The 14,972-nt window shown below is 32.8% G+C and overlaps 1 protein-coding gene across 1 annotated transcript in view; it reads right to left on the bottom strand.

The window, feature by feature from the left end:
* The window catches only part of LOC129804293 (regulating synaptic membrane exocytosis protein 2), an 80,086-nt gene extending 65,315 nt beyond the window's left edge, over window positions 1–14,771 (bottom strand). Inside the window, exons 1-2 of the mRNA XM_055851450.1 lie at window positions 12,139–14,771; window positions 4,058–4,238 (exon numbers count right to left, since the gene is read on the bottom strand). Of these exons, the coding sequence (XP_055707425.1) occupies window positions 4,058–4,093 (36 nt within the window). The 5' untranslated portion in view covers window positions 4,094–4,238; window positions 12,139–14,771. The remainder of the gene's footprint in view (window positions 1–4,057; window positions 4,239–12,138) is intronic.
* Window positions 14,772–14,972: the final 201 nt, after the last annotated feature.

Raw genomic sequence — 14,972 nt, 5'->3', positions numbered from 1 at the left:
CTGATTTATTAATAATTAAAATAATAAATCAGTTATTTATTCATACAAAATTTCTATTGCAATAATCTGCCTAAATATCACTTCCGTATTCCATTGTGGAAACAAAAATTTGAGCTTCTGTTAATAGATAAGAATTAAATTGGCGTTTTCACAATTACTGCACTTGTATAGGGTCATATGAGTAGCCCTGAGTATTAATTAATAAAATCATTATTCGTTGCATCACCTCATATCCTAATCACATTGTTCAGCTCGTTTAGTTAGTTATTTTGCACAAATTTCCCCTGGAGCTGTTTTATAAAAGAGAAAGAGAGAGAGAAAGGAATATTGAAAACGACAAGTTCCATTTACCTACAACAAGCTCTTAATCCGATTTTAACGAGTGAGTTAGTGCAGGTTAAGCTTATCAAAAATCCTGTTTGGCAATTTTTGGTGAAAGATATGAAATATAGATGAAACATTTATCAACATTTAATTTAATTTTGCAAGAGTAATCAATATCACAATATTATGGCTAAAGGGAAGACTTACATAAATTTAATAGTCAAGTTGAATATTACAAAACAATTCTCAACTCCAAGGCAAACTTTATCAAAAGCATTCTATTTGATGCCTTACAGTGTATTATCTTGTTTGCATGTCAATGAGAACAATTATAATAGTGCACATGAGAATCATATTACTATGAAATATAAAATAATTAACTTAGAGATTCAATCTTCAAATTTCATATATTCTATATGCATACCTGAGATTACATATTGAATTTTAACAAGGAAACACTTGCCTTAGATTAAAAAATGTAAGATATTGGTTAGAACATTTCCAAATACTGTAAGTTGATGTCGAATTGATTTTTTATTATTATCATCGCAAAGGTCAAATTCACATTATTGCACTGAGAGAAATCCGAAAAAGTTAAAATAACATTCCGGAAATGTTAATTTTACCCTGCATTATTGATCCAAAATCAGTGTAAATATTACCCTTTTTAGGTGTATTAGGTGTTAAAAGTATCCTTTTCATGTTAATTTTACCCTTAAAAAGGTGTAAAATTAACATTACAAATGTTGATATAATTTTACACCTAACAAGTGTCAAAATTATGAGGAAAAAAGTTAATCGCACCCCCTGTTTTCCTCAGTGTGGTTACTGTCTGTATTATTCAACGTTTTTTTCTGCTTATAAACAGAAATTTAGTCATGAATAACACCAATTATCTTGTACAACACACCATTTCTTCTTAATCCAAAACTGTTACTCCTATTGTAAATCCAAAAACAAAATTTGTCACAAGGAGTTTTGGAAATTTTATGAAAAGTTCATTAAAAGTTCTAGAACCAATCGAAATTACTCATTAAGTTGAGACACATCTGCTAGAATTGCTCAATATTTTGATGGTAAGTGCGTTATCAGATGAGTCATTTTATTTTTGAATCGTTTAGTCGTTTCAATGGAAATGTGGGATTTTATTGAAGAATAGAAAGTTCTTCTCCTATACCCTTTGTTTTCAAAAAGGACCCCCAAGCTACAAGGAAGAGGTTGTAGGGGAGACCGGGGAGGTTTGGGACACTTTTTCATGTTTTGACTTTGAGACAGTATTACAAAAAACCACGATAGTGTATTACAATTTCATGCGGTCTATAGGATACTTATGGGTATTTGACTTTATAAAAAGTACTCGATAGAACTTGGAAAACAGCTGAGTTTCCTTGGAGAAGATAAAACATTTACCTGGACGCTTTGTCCCAAACCTCCCCAATTTGGGGCAGTATGGGACACAATAGGGGATGTTTGGGACGCATTTTTTCTCGTATAATTTACATTATTGGAGCATGTTAATTCATTTTATATGCTGGATTCAAAATATTTCTAACAGAAATAAAAATATTTAATATTTTATTTCTTACTTAGAAATTAAGATCAATCTTATTTGTACAGTCTTATTTTAAGTTATTTACAGTCTTAATTTATGTCTTATTTCTAGCTAATTTTAGTTAAATTAAGTGCTAATCTTCATTGTTAACGACACGTGAAGTTTTCAAATGAAATAATTACCTATTTCGTGAACAAAAAGGCTTTTCTGAAGTGTCTGCAAATGCTTCAATAGGAAACCCCGGAAATATATTTTTTGGAGAGATTTTCTTATTGTTTTAGACGGGAAAGTAGAAAAGACCAGGAATAAGAACAAATCCTGCACTCAAGAGCAACTCAACAAAGTTTTGGAAGCCTTTCGTCTTGATTTTACTTGCCATGTTTGTCTCCAATTAGAAACTTTTCCTTGTCTCCATTTGGATTAATTTGTTTCCAATAAAAGAATTTTACGCTCGCATATTTTTCTTGTATTCAAGAAGTTTTCAAATTATATTTAAAGAATTTTCACTATACAGTAACATTCTAGAAGAGTCAAGGAGCAAATTTATGTAATTCTCTTCAGAAAAAATATGAACTTAATGTGTTGAATCTTTTGTTAAAGTTAAAGTTAAAGCGTCTGGAAATGGTTTTGAATTAGGACACTTACTCTAATGGGGCCTCATTTAGAAAAGAATATAATGAAACTAGAGTAGAACGAAATGTGAGTAGAGCTCTATTTTTTATCACAATTTAATCACAAATAAAGCACTGGCAGGAAAATTGTGACGCAGAAACTACCCAAATGATTGCAAAAAAGTAGTTTCCTATGAAAATTTAATGAGCAAATTTTGCACATTAACGTGTGCAATTATCCTTAAATTGCTAAATTGATAAACAATTATATTTATGTTACTTTAATCTATTTAAACCAATTAGTGTGGCCTATTTTGGACTATTTTGGTTGATTTATTTTATCACTAAACAATTCAATTTTCAAAATTTTAATGTGAAATTCTATAAAGTGATATCAGGGTTATAGAAACAATAAATTGATAATATATTTCTGGTTATGTTTCCGAATATAATCTCAATATTTTGATCCTCTTTTCCATGCTGACATCGCCGCCTTAGCGTTGATTTGAACCCTTTCGGCAAAACGACATTTTTATTTTTTGAAATATCTAGCTATACAGACTGTTCGATTTTTCACAAGGAAAACAAGGACCTATCATTCGATAGACTGATAAGACATCGTATGCAATATAAGAAAGGTATACCAATTAGCAAAATGGAGTGTAACTCTATTTGGGTTAAATGGTCACATAGTAGTAAATATTTAGGCATCCGTACGTCATCTTTTCGTATCTCGAACTTGGGGTCTCAATTAAGCGGAAGTGGGGCGCCTTTAAAATTGGGATTTTTCAACTATTTTTGAATAAAACTGAGCCTTATCGTGATATAATTTAGCTACACAAACAGATTGAAAAACTAAATTACATTATAATATGGCTCAGTTCCAACATAGGAGAAAAATCCCAATTTCAAAGGTTCTCACTTTCAAAGGTGTCCCACTTCCCTCTAGTCAATACTTCTTCAAATTTTTCTACACGGCAATACGGAGAAGAAAATTAATATTAAGGATATTTTTTCAGCTATCTTATATAATTTTCAAACTATGTTTACAAAACAAAAACAAATATGCATACGGCCCTAGGTCGTCTGTTATGAGACTTACGACAAAATTTAGCAATTTACTTCAAAATAAAAAATTTCAAGTGAATTTCTCACAATTTGTAGGGGCCTTTTAATCTAAAAAAGAAACATTGGATATTTTGATACGATTGATTGCACGATATTGCTACTAATTAATTAGAAAAACATGACTTTTGCGCAATAGCAAGACACTGAAACCCACAAAAGTTTTCCCACTCTTCCTTAATAAAGTCGTGAAAAATCCCCGAGTGTCTTTCTCAAGGAACAATAAATTGAATAATTAATAGAATTTGAATAATTTATTAGACAAAAGGGTTGAAGGTTGACACAAAGTGCAAAAGCCTCTAATCAAGGGGTTAAAATCTCCCTGTCTGACAATCAAGCAACTACCCATTCCCAAAATATCTTTTGAATAAACTCCTCAATTTGAGGAAAGTTGGGTGAATTTTCCTGTGACAAAAAAAAACGAGTAAATGAAAAGACAGCTCACCTTCTTCATGAAGGACATAACATTAGTCGGCAGCATCTTTGCTCAAATTTCAGGCCAATCCGTTGTGTCTGCGGGGATTCTTTGTCACCAGCTCGAGGCTTTCCTGGGGGACTTCTGACAAATGTCCTTCGGATGGGGGTGTCTCTTCCACAAGAACCACACCGTGATGGTAGGAAAATGTCTGAGAAAGTTACAAAAAGAAATGTGAGATAGGCATGTGGGAAATTTAGAATGCGGGCTAAGGAGGATTTATCTGCGGGAATTATGTTTTCTCATATTTTGCAAATCAAACCAAATCAAGCATCGATTGATCCTAAGATTAATATGAGAGATAATGAGGTTAAGGATATCAAATAGTTTGCCCAAACTAATAAATAGTAATCGAAACACCCCATAAATATAAGTTTCACAAGAAGTAAAACTTTTTCTCAGAAGTTTTATCACTTATGATCTATGGCAATCGGAAAAACTTTTAGGAGAGGAAAAATAAATCTCATAGATGTGACAGACTTTTCACACTGAATGGTAATTTAACAGTGCTTTCTGCGTTGCAATATAACAACTTTGAATAAAATGCAACGAAAGTTGCAACTAAAATTTTATTCGATGTGAAATTTTTGATCTAATAACGATTGACCGATAAAAAATTTAAATACATATTTATTTTGAGATGAAAGCAAGTCTTTTGTAAGAGATAAAAATTTAGAATTCGAGAAAATTTTTAAGAGAAGACCCTTATTTCCTAGTTTTGAATTATTATTATTATTTTCTTTAGACGAAAATACGATTAGCGATAGAAAATTCTAGGAAAATGTCTAGGAAAACTGTAACTGCCAGAAGGGTGAGAATCCATTAACCCTTTAAGGACGATTGGAACACCGTTGTTCCATAAAGAAAATAATTTTTCCTGAGTAGAGGAGACTGGAGTCAAAACGCATATTTATTTCTTTCACGAGCTCTGAGAAAACTTAGACGTTTTATAATGAGCATATTCCTATAGGAAATTTACTGCTCTACAACATTGCAGAAGACTATTTTCCTCTATCTCGAAAGAAATGTGATTTTCGAATCATTTTCTGAAAGTCGATTTTGTGGAAATTCTCAAAATTGCTGGGGCAAATTTTGTCAGTCTTCAGGTAATTTGTGACACTTTACTCTCACAAACGTTAAAATTATCAAAAAGACATATTTTTATAGGAAATTTATTTTCCTACACTGAGAGAATTCCGAAAAAGTTAAAATAACATTCCGGAAATGTTTATTTTACCCTGCAGTATTGATCCGAAATCGGTGTAAATATTAGTTATGCTTTATAGGTGTATTATGGGTTAAAGTTGCCTTTTTCATGTTAATTTTACCATTAAAAAGGTGTAAAATTAACATTAAAAAATGTTTATATATTTTTACACCTAAAAAGTGTTACTGTTATGAGGAAAAAAGCCAATCGCACCCCTGTTTTTTCTTAGTATACAACTTTGTCTTAAGATAATTTTTCTCTATCTTAACGAGAAATGTACTTAAATTGAGCTAATCAGTATTGATATTTTCTGTAAGCCAAATATTCCAAAAATAATGCTCAAAATTTCATTATTTTTTATTTTACATAATCCTTCCTCGAATCCCTTGAAACCTTGCAAGTTTAAGAAGGTTCATGAAGGCTATAATAAAAATTTCAAGATTCAGTCTCTTTTATTTTAGAAAATAGTGAATATTGAAAATTTTTTTTGACAAATTTTGCCCCAGTCTCCCCTACCTAAAGTTATTTTTTCTTATATTTGTATGAAAATTACAAAGTAGAAGGTTGAAGGAATCGATATTTTTACAAATCTCCAGATATTTACCATATAGTAAATATTCAAACTTAAAAATGGTGAATTTTTAAATTCTTGTATTAAAAAAATATTTTAATAATTTTTCATACTTCCAATTCTTTTTTAACAAACCCGTATTGGAAAAAGAAACTACAATACAAACACAAAATATTTTTCATTAGAGTAAAAATTATAAGTTACTGGTATCGTCAGAAAAATTACTTCAATTTTTGGGCTATTTTTGTCCCTATCGTTCGTAGAGGAAAAAAAGCACCGAATCAGACTCGGTTGGATTTTCCACGTTTCACTAATTTTATTTTCAGTCCGTAGAAAGTGTCCCGTCGTTAAAGGGTTAAAAGAATATTTTGAAGAAAAAATGCAAAGCTAAATAAAAAATCTTTAAATTCCATTTTGAGTTAAAATGGAGTAAGTGAATTTTAAAAAACTCATTGAATAATTTTGGGGAATATTAAAAATTATAAACACATTGATTTTCCAAAATAAAACTTTAAAATACGAAATTATTAATTTGAAAGTAAATCAAAAATTACAAAAAAAAAACATAATTACATATAAACTGCATTACAGAAAAAGTTAATTCACGTTTGTGTTGAAAAATTGATAAAATTTAAAAATAGATTTACATGTTATCTAAATTTAACAAACAAAAATGAAATTTAATGGAATTTGACGACCAATGCAATAAATTTTAAATCTTGAAATTTTATTTTTTGAAATTTTTTTTTGGGTTTTTTCAACTTTCAATATTTCTTAATTTTCTATTATCTATTTTTCACCTTTTACTTCTCTCTCTCTCAAATATAAAATGGATGATCCAATTATTTTGAATAAATACACATTATTATAATAAAAAAAAAAACTTGGGAAAAGTCTTAAAAATAATTTTAAATTGGACAAACTGTGCCCGAAAACCGCATTAATAATTTTTGAAAAAAAAAATTAAGTTGAAAAAACCTTGGTCCGAAGTATCCCCATCTGGAATATGCACAGAATTAGCACTATAATAAACATCATATTTTGACATTATTTGTATAGAATTTTAACTGGAAATAGCGGAAAAAGTAAAATAAATGAAGTAGCGAGTGGAATTATTAAGGAGTTATTTCCTAATTCATAATTCATTTTATGAAGGCTTTCGGTAGTTTCTGAAGTGTTGTTTTTTTTCTATTTTGTTTATTTTGTTCATTTTGTTCATTTACTAAATTCAAACATGAAGTTGGAAAAAGGCTTGATAATGTTTTATTCAAATTTCATTAGATTTAAGCTTTTAAGGAGCTTTACTAGGCATTCAATATAGTAGCCAACCAAATTAAACTCACTAAACTAAATAAGAATACGCAAATATTGGCCTAAAATATGTAAAAAAAAAATATTGAAGTAATTTTGTTAAGAACGAATGGGTCATATATGTATGATTGAAAATTTATAGAAAAATACCCTATCAATTTTTGAGAAACTTTGGTAATTATATAATCTTCTTGAAGCATAACTAAAAACTCTATAAAAACTTTAAAAATGAGTCTCTTAGGCCAATTTAAGAAAAGTTCTTCTCAGTCCTTCTTGGACGTAAGCAAGCACTAAACTACTATTTTATCAGATATGTAGTGCAATAAAACCTCTGTTTATACAGTAATTTGGGCTTTCACCTCTTTATTACTTTGACAAAAAACTTACTGCCTAATGTAGCTCCTGTGTAATCATACCCCATTCTCTCTTTATCAAAAAAGCACTATTTCCTGATCTAAACTACTTGTAAATTTTAGGTGACCATAAACTATAAGATTTTTTGTTAATTACAATAACACACATTTCGTTAACAATTATTATGTTGTTTTGGTTAAAATGTCGTAAAAAAGTATAGTAAAAGTCCTGCTAAAAAGATTTCTCAATTGCATTGTGAGAAAAAAACTAATAGAGAATGAATCGTCAAACAATGTAATATAAGACAAGACATCCGTTATAGAAACAATCCTATTCCCTACGCAAAGCAAGCCCACATAACTTAATGTAAATAGATCAGAGTTAAATCCAGAAAATTTCTCTTAACCTTAAGAAGAGTATTCGAACCCAGAACACTTGCATCGTATAGTAAACGAATTACCGCACAACCCATTGCATGATAAATCGTCAAAATAAGCCATTAAAAGTCTTGTTGCGAAACAAGAAATATTAAAAGTTATATGTCAAAACCTGTATCAAAGTTTGACAAATGGTCCTGAATTGAAGACTTGAAAATTTATAACAATCTTACTGTAGATGTGGGTGTGTTTTCCCTCTGCTGTTCGTAAGTTTTTCTTTAATTTTTGCTTTTAAGGATGGTTCTGCTGATCTTAAATGCCAGAATTAAAGAAAGGCTTGCGAGCAGTAGAGAGTCAAAGTCGCTCTCATCTACGGTACCAGTAATTCACCATTTTACAAATTTTCTGAAAGCGTTCTTTTTTTCTATTTTAAAGGAAAATTAACTTTTCAAGCTGTTTTCTAAAAGTTTATTTTCTTAGAAAATTCTAAAAAAAATGTAGACAAATTTTGACACGCATATCTGTAGATTAGAAGCATTAAGTGCTCCGTTTTAATAATTTTAATATTTTATATGACTCTAAGAGTTTCCAGTTGACATATTTCGATAAGAAATTTATTCCTCTACGACTCTGTTACAAACCGTTTTTCTCTATATCAAAGTGAAATGTACTTTTCAAGATATTTTCTAAAAACCATTTTAATCTAGAAAAGGCAGACAAGGAGAACTGGAAAAAAGTGGACCGAGTAGGGGTAAGCCTGTTACCTTCGAACAACTCAAGCTTTGAACAATCATTTTTTTTTCAATAGGAGAGACTGGGGCAAAAAGTCACAAACTGAAAATTTCAAAATTCAATATCTTCTAAAATATTTAAGATAGCGGCTTAAAATTTTTTCCATAGATAACATCCATAGACCTTCTTCGATCTTCTATGTTTCTTGGAATTCAAACAAGGAATTTGGAAAATAAAAAATATCGAAATTCTTAACCCTATTTTTGAAATATTTTCCTTGAAGAATATATCAATTATTATCTACTTATTATTCAAAAGTTATGCACTGGTGATTATTTCCTAAATGATTTGGATTCTTTGAATACGAATCCGCTATCTATTTTAGAATTTCACAAAAGTCCTTTTCCCCAGAAATTCTTTTATTAAAAATGGCCACTTGGGGTAAAAAGTAACAAAAGATATAGACCAAAAAGTAAAAAAAAATGCAAAGCAATTTCTGATGTCTCACGGCGAAAAGAAACGTCGAACGATTTGCAGTCTTTTGTGTGTGTTTTTTTCTAAAATAGCTTGAAAAGCGCTTTTCTCGTTTTCTCACTTTTCTCGCAGAGAAAACGGTGTTTTACAAAGGTGTAGAAGAATAAATTTCCTATGAAAATATGTTATCTAGGTAACTTTTTAATTTACGGAAGCCCGTAACAAAGCGATTCAAAATGTAATAATAATATCCCATGCCTGATACTATTTGCCCCAGCATTTTTGAGAATGGTCACAAAATTACCTTTTAGAAAACGGTTCAATAAACGTATTTCCTTACAAAATAGAGGAAAACGATTTTCATAAAGATGTAGGGCGTTAAATTTCCTATGAAACTGCACTAATTAGAAATTTCTGGGACACTCGTTTAGCTTGTAAAAATACAAAATATCCGTTTTGTGACTTTTTGCCCCAGTCTCCCCTATATTTTTTAATGAATTTGACCCGTATAATATTATATTTTAATAGCTAGTCAAATTCCTCAAATTTTCTGAAAAGAACCATGGATTAAATTCATTAAGAATGTAGAAAAAAATGAGTTGTCCGATGCTTGAGTCGTTCAAAAGTCATGTCACTCACAGTGCGGATATTTTCCCCGTATCCCCGTACTTTGTGGTCATTTTTACTTAAAGACTTAGGCATTTTCAGGAGGGACAATTCATCGGAAAATTTAAAAAGAATAAAATTTATATTTCCTGTAAAGAAAATATTTTAAAAAGAAGGCTGAGCATTTCAACATTGTTGAGTAGGGGAGGTTTTGAGCTTTCGCACACAAAAATGATGTTCAAGTTCAGTGATTTTTTCTGAAAACCATGCAAACCGTATCGATTCTCCAACTCTACCAAAAAAATCTCTTACTTATAGGGTTTATAATCCCACCTCAGATAATCCCAGGAAATCCTCAGATTTTCCTCTAGAGGAAAATAAAAATTTAATGGCGATTTGTGCGAAAGTTCAATCAAGTTTCCATCTTCGCACACGATTCACGTCATCATTGAACACACTATTTTTACCTTAAATTTTGCACCGGACACTAAAAGTTGCACATCATTGTTTGAAGGGAACTCCAATCTACTTGATTAAACCGTTTGTACAAGGAATAAAACGTTTTAATATCACTTTTTTGGAACATTTCTAACAGATGTTTTCATGACACTAAAAACCGTTTTTTTTTGCTTGATTCTATGAGAATTTCACTCCGAAAATGGTTAAATCTGATGAATACTTTCTTGAAAAGTCCAAATATCACCAAACTTACACGAATCAATAAGTTTTTAAAGCTAAAAATTGACTAAAACTCTGCAAGCGAAAAGATCGGAAAGATTAAACCATTCCTCTACGGAGCCGGATATGCACAAAAACGTTTGAATGCGCATCATTGAAGATTTATCTGTTCCTGGAGTTGCAGGAATCGGCATTTAGCACAGAGATTGAGCTTCAGAGGGTGAACAGGCCAAAATTTTCACAAAACAGTCTCTCACGGACAATTTTTTTCTTTGACATGCAAAACAACACAAAAGTGAGGTTATGTCAAAGATTGTCAAAAACCAGTTGTAAACTGTGTGAGCTTATTGTAGATGTGATTCTTTCATTGCACATTTAGTTTGTGCAAGCTTGAAAAATATTTTTACATCAAAGAAATGCAAAATTGCTTAAAAATTACTCAACTGTGATCTATTTGAGTCAAATTACTTCTTGTTTATCAACTTTAAGATTTTTAAGTTATTCTTTTTAGTGGTGGATCAAATCGGTAGATTACAATAGATGTGAATATGAGGAATCGCATCTAAAATGAAGTTTCCTGGAAAATGTGCGAAGAAGCAATATCTTCTATGTGCGATCGATCAATGTGAGACAAGTTTGTGAAATTTCTTCCACCCACAAAAGCGGCCATCTTCAGCCCAAAAGGTTTTTACATAAATATAAACTCTAATAACCCCTCTACCTCCTGTGATGGTCGTTTTTCAGAAAAGTGATATTAATTGTGCAAAATCGTATGAAGAATTACACATCAAAATTACAATTTTGAACCTGTTTTTAATTTTTGCTTCTTGAAACTAGGAAAAAAGGATTAGACTCCCAATTTTTTTTAGACTAGCTATTGAAATATATAGCCATACACTGAGAGAAATCCGAAAAAGTTAAAATAACATTCCGGAAATGTTTATTTTATCCTGCATTATTGATCCGAAATCGGTGTAAATATTATGCTTTTTAGGTGTATTAGGGGTTACAGTTACCCTTCTTTCATGTTGATTTTACCCTTAAAAGGTGTAAAATTAACATTAAAAAATGTTGATATATTTTTACACCCAAAAAGTGTTAAAGTTATGACGAAAAAAATTAATCGCAGCCTCTTTTTTTCTCAGTGTAGGTAAGATTCATAAATGAATACGGAAGAAATACGAAGTGTTCGAGAGTAGCATATGTGCGAACGATCAAAGCTTTCCCCTATTCTTAAGTCTTGATCTCTGTTATCTTCAAATACATCAAATTCTAAAATGCAGGACTTTTCACATTTGCCCTATATTGATCATATTTGTACATTTCTATTCACTGAAACTTTCAATGTAATCTTTTTTATTAAGGATATAGCTACGACATTTTAAGTCCAACAACCATATTTCACTTTATTAAATATTTAACACACGTAGGACATAGAACATAAACACATATTTAGTAGTTAATGATAAAACAATAAATTTGTACGAATATACTTTGGCTATTCACATTTCGTAAAAAAAAAGATACAGCATTAGGAAAACACAAACGACAAATTCCCAAACCTTCCCAGATAAGAACCTCTTTGGGGGGGTAGTAGGTAAAGCCAGAAAGGACGTGAGGGATGTAGTTAACAGAGTTCCTGGGGAGAATTGTTGCTTTAGATGAGAGAATGATGTCAAGGAAATAGCTGGGTGTGAACAATGAGGGAAAATTGTGAGGAAAATTTTCTGTCAATTCTCACCTCAGTGTCTCCAATGCTTCTGGTGTGGACTCCTCTTTTTTTTTCTCCGTCCTCCTGTTGCTGGTTGTTTATGTGTATATGTGTTGTTGTGTATGTGTGAAAAAGCTCGCGTTAAAAGCACATCATTTGATTAATTGTCTCTGTCGCGCTTCCAGGAGCACAAACTTTCCACGGTTCTTTCGAATATTTATCGACCATTTGATGCGCCTTGTTCCGTTGTCCCCAGCTCAGCCCCCCACGGTCAGTGGGTGATTATTCACTTGGTGACGGGTGTTAGCCAACAATTTGGCATATGTCCTGACACGGCAGTGTCCTTCCACTCACTGAACTCTCACCCTTGGCACTTCCTCTCTCTCACTCTCAGGATGCACACATACTGGATGAGATTCAAGGATATGCGCTCTCTCTCGTCATTCAGTAAGTCCTCCTCACCCGGAATTCTCTCCAACCAAAGTATATTGTCGCTTGTGGTGGAATGGGGTTGTTGGGGGTGGGTGGTGAGGATTGGGTTTGAGGGGGAGCGGAAAAAGAAGAAAATGATTGTAACACACTGGTTGCGCACCACAATACAAATCTATATACAGCACTTGTATAGGATGATGGGATATCCCTAGACAAGAGAGCAAGAGAGAGCTTTTGATATCATCGGTTTGATATTCTTTTTTGCCACCGCGCGCTCCAAACCCTCAAACCAAAAATTGGTAATTGTACCACCCTTCAAACCAACTTCAATATGTTGAACTTGCTTTTCACCTTTCTCCTCCTGGTTTTCTATGTCGTTTGAGCCCTAGGCTCCTTTCCACTCCAAATCACCCGATAGATGTTTTGATAAAAGGTATAAAGTGAGCACCACTTTTCTCCACTTTCCCAACTATCTTTTTACATATATTATTTTATTCACTTTAAACATACAGTCACTAAGCACTATAGATAAAACTAAGATATAGGACCTATATCATATCTTTTCGCCTATTCTCCGTGTAGATGATTGTGAATTAGACTTTTAGTTGATTCATTTAAAAAAAATATATTGATAAAAATTTTCTTTCTCACCAAATCTCAAGGATTTTTTCCACTATGTCACCCGCACGAAAAAAAAATACCTTCAGAATTTTTTAGATTGTCCTTCTAAACACTGATCCTTGAGCTCCACACCAGAAAATAACTACCAATAGATTAACTACGATAAAAATGATTGCATTGAATGGGGTTGACGGTAGTATCTGATTTGAGTTCTTTGTTGCACCTTTTCTTTTGAATCTGGGGCTCCCGATGTTAACACTTTAAACACTCATTGCGTCGCTTTAGCCACCTCCTGCCTATTCTCAAAGTTGTCGAAAAGAACACATATACTGAATTCTATAAATATCCACGGGGGTTGCGGAGGCTTCTTTGTTACCAGCCCTCCCCCGTCTTGGCTGGGATTTTTTCTTCTCTGATCGACGCGCTATAGAGCTTCCCTTAGACCAAAACGCACAGACACTATCCTTTTGTTTCTTTTTTTTAAATTTGTTTTTAGAAACGCACTAAAATTTTCAGAGGTGCCTAGACAGCCCCGGGGGCCAGGCTGGGACACACAGACGGGTACGTTCACGAATGTTCACAGTGATTGAGTGTGTGCGTGACCCGCGTGTGTGGGCGAATACTGTACAATGGATATCATAGTGAGGTGAAGACCTGTTCCCCCAGATTTCTTTGCCACCACACACACGATGCCTCAAAGGTCTCGTCATCAACTGGGTGCTCTTCGGTGTCTTTACCCTGGGAAAACTATGCTCACGGAGACTGAGACAGAGAGAGAGAGCTTTTGCGCTTTTCCCGTGCACGCATGCGTACCACCCACCCCGACACACAGCAGGGCAACAGGCGCTACCGAGCGACGTCCTCGGCCACCCACTTGTGGCCACCCCGAAAAGCATCAAGCAGCCCCCCTCAAAGACCCACACTGTAGCACCACAGCCCGGTGCTCGGGAGGTCGAGGCGCGAGCTCAACGGGGAGACAGAGATGAGACCACCCGGACAGGCACAGTGAATTATGAATTGATCTCTGTCGCGCGGCAGAGATTTACCAGAGCCAAAAGCTCTCCAGAAACCACTCGTACCCTATTCCAGGTGATTCCAGCACCCGGAGAGAGCTCAAGGCCACCGATAGGGACTGCTGGAATGGGACTCCAGGCGACCGACCACTGGGAAATCTTGGAATATTTTATTGGAAATTGCAACTTTCACTTCGAAAGCTCCCAAAGTTACAACATGAAAATATAATGAATTCAGAAATAAGTCAAGTACCAAGGACACAAGAGTTCTGTATAGGGAACGGGATTGAGAATTTGTTTTTATAACCAATACCTATAGAATCAAAAGGTACAACTCAACTTGAATTGTTGATCCATCCGCATCGAAGAGCTTTGAAACTTAATATTCAACAAAATATTGCTCTCTATTTTCATCCCAGCAGTAAAAACAAAAGTGACAAAAACTGAAATTTATAACTGTCTCGCCCCTCCTCCTATCAAATAAAAGTTTACAAAGTTGCCAAAGCTCAAATAATACGAAAAACTTTAGTTTTCGTGAATAGAAATTCCAGTGACGAATTCATATTAGAATGGGAAAGATTTTATATAAACGTTAGTTGCTTTTGTCTAAAACTCCCATAAGTTTAGTAGCTTTAAATCGTGAGTATTACATATTAATATTTTTCGTAAACCTTTTTAAAAACAGTTTTGATTAAAATCTAATTGGTAGTACGAAAAAAATGTTTTTTCTGAGATAAATAAATTTATTAGATACTCATAAAGTATTTGAGACTTATCATACACTTTGATTGGCTAGAG

This window comes from Phlebotomus papatasi, chromosome 2 (assembly GCF_024763615.1).
Source record: "Phlebotomus papatasi isolate M1 chromosome 2, Ppap_2.1, whole genome shotgun sequence".
NCBI classification, from domain to species: Eukaryota; Metazoa; Arthropoda; class Insecta; order Diptera; family Psychodidae; genus Phlebotomus; species Phlebotomus papatasi.
Note: the sequence above shows the minus strand (reverse complement) of the source record. Positions and strands in the feature narration are given on the sequence as shown.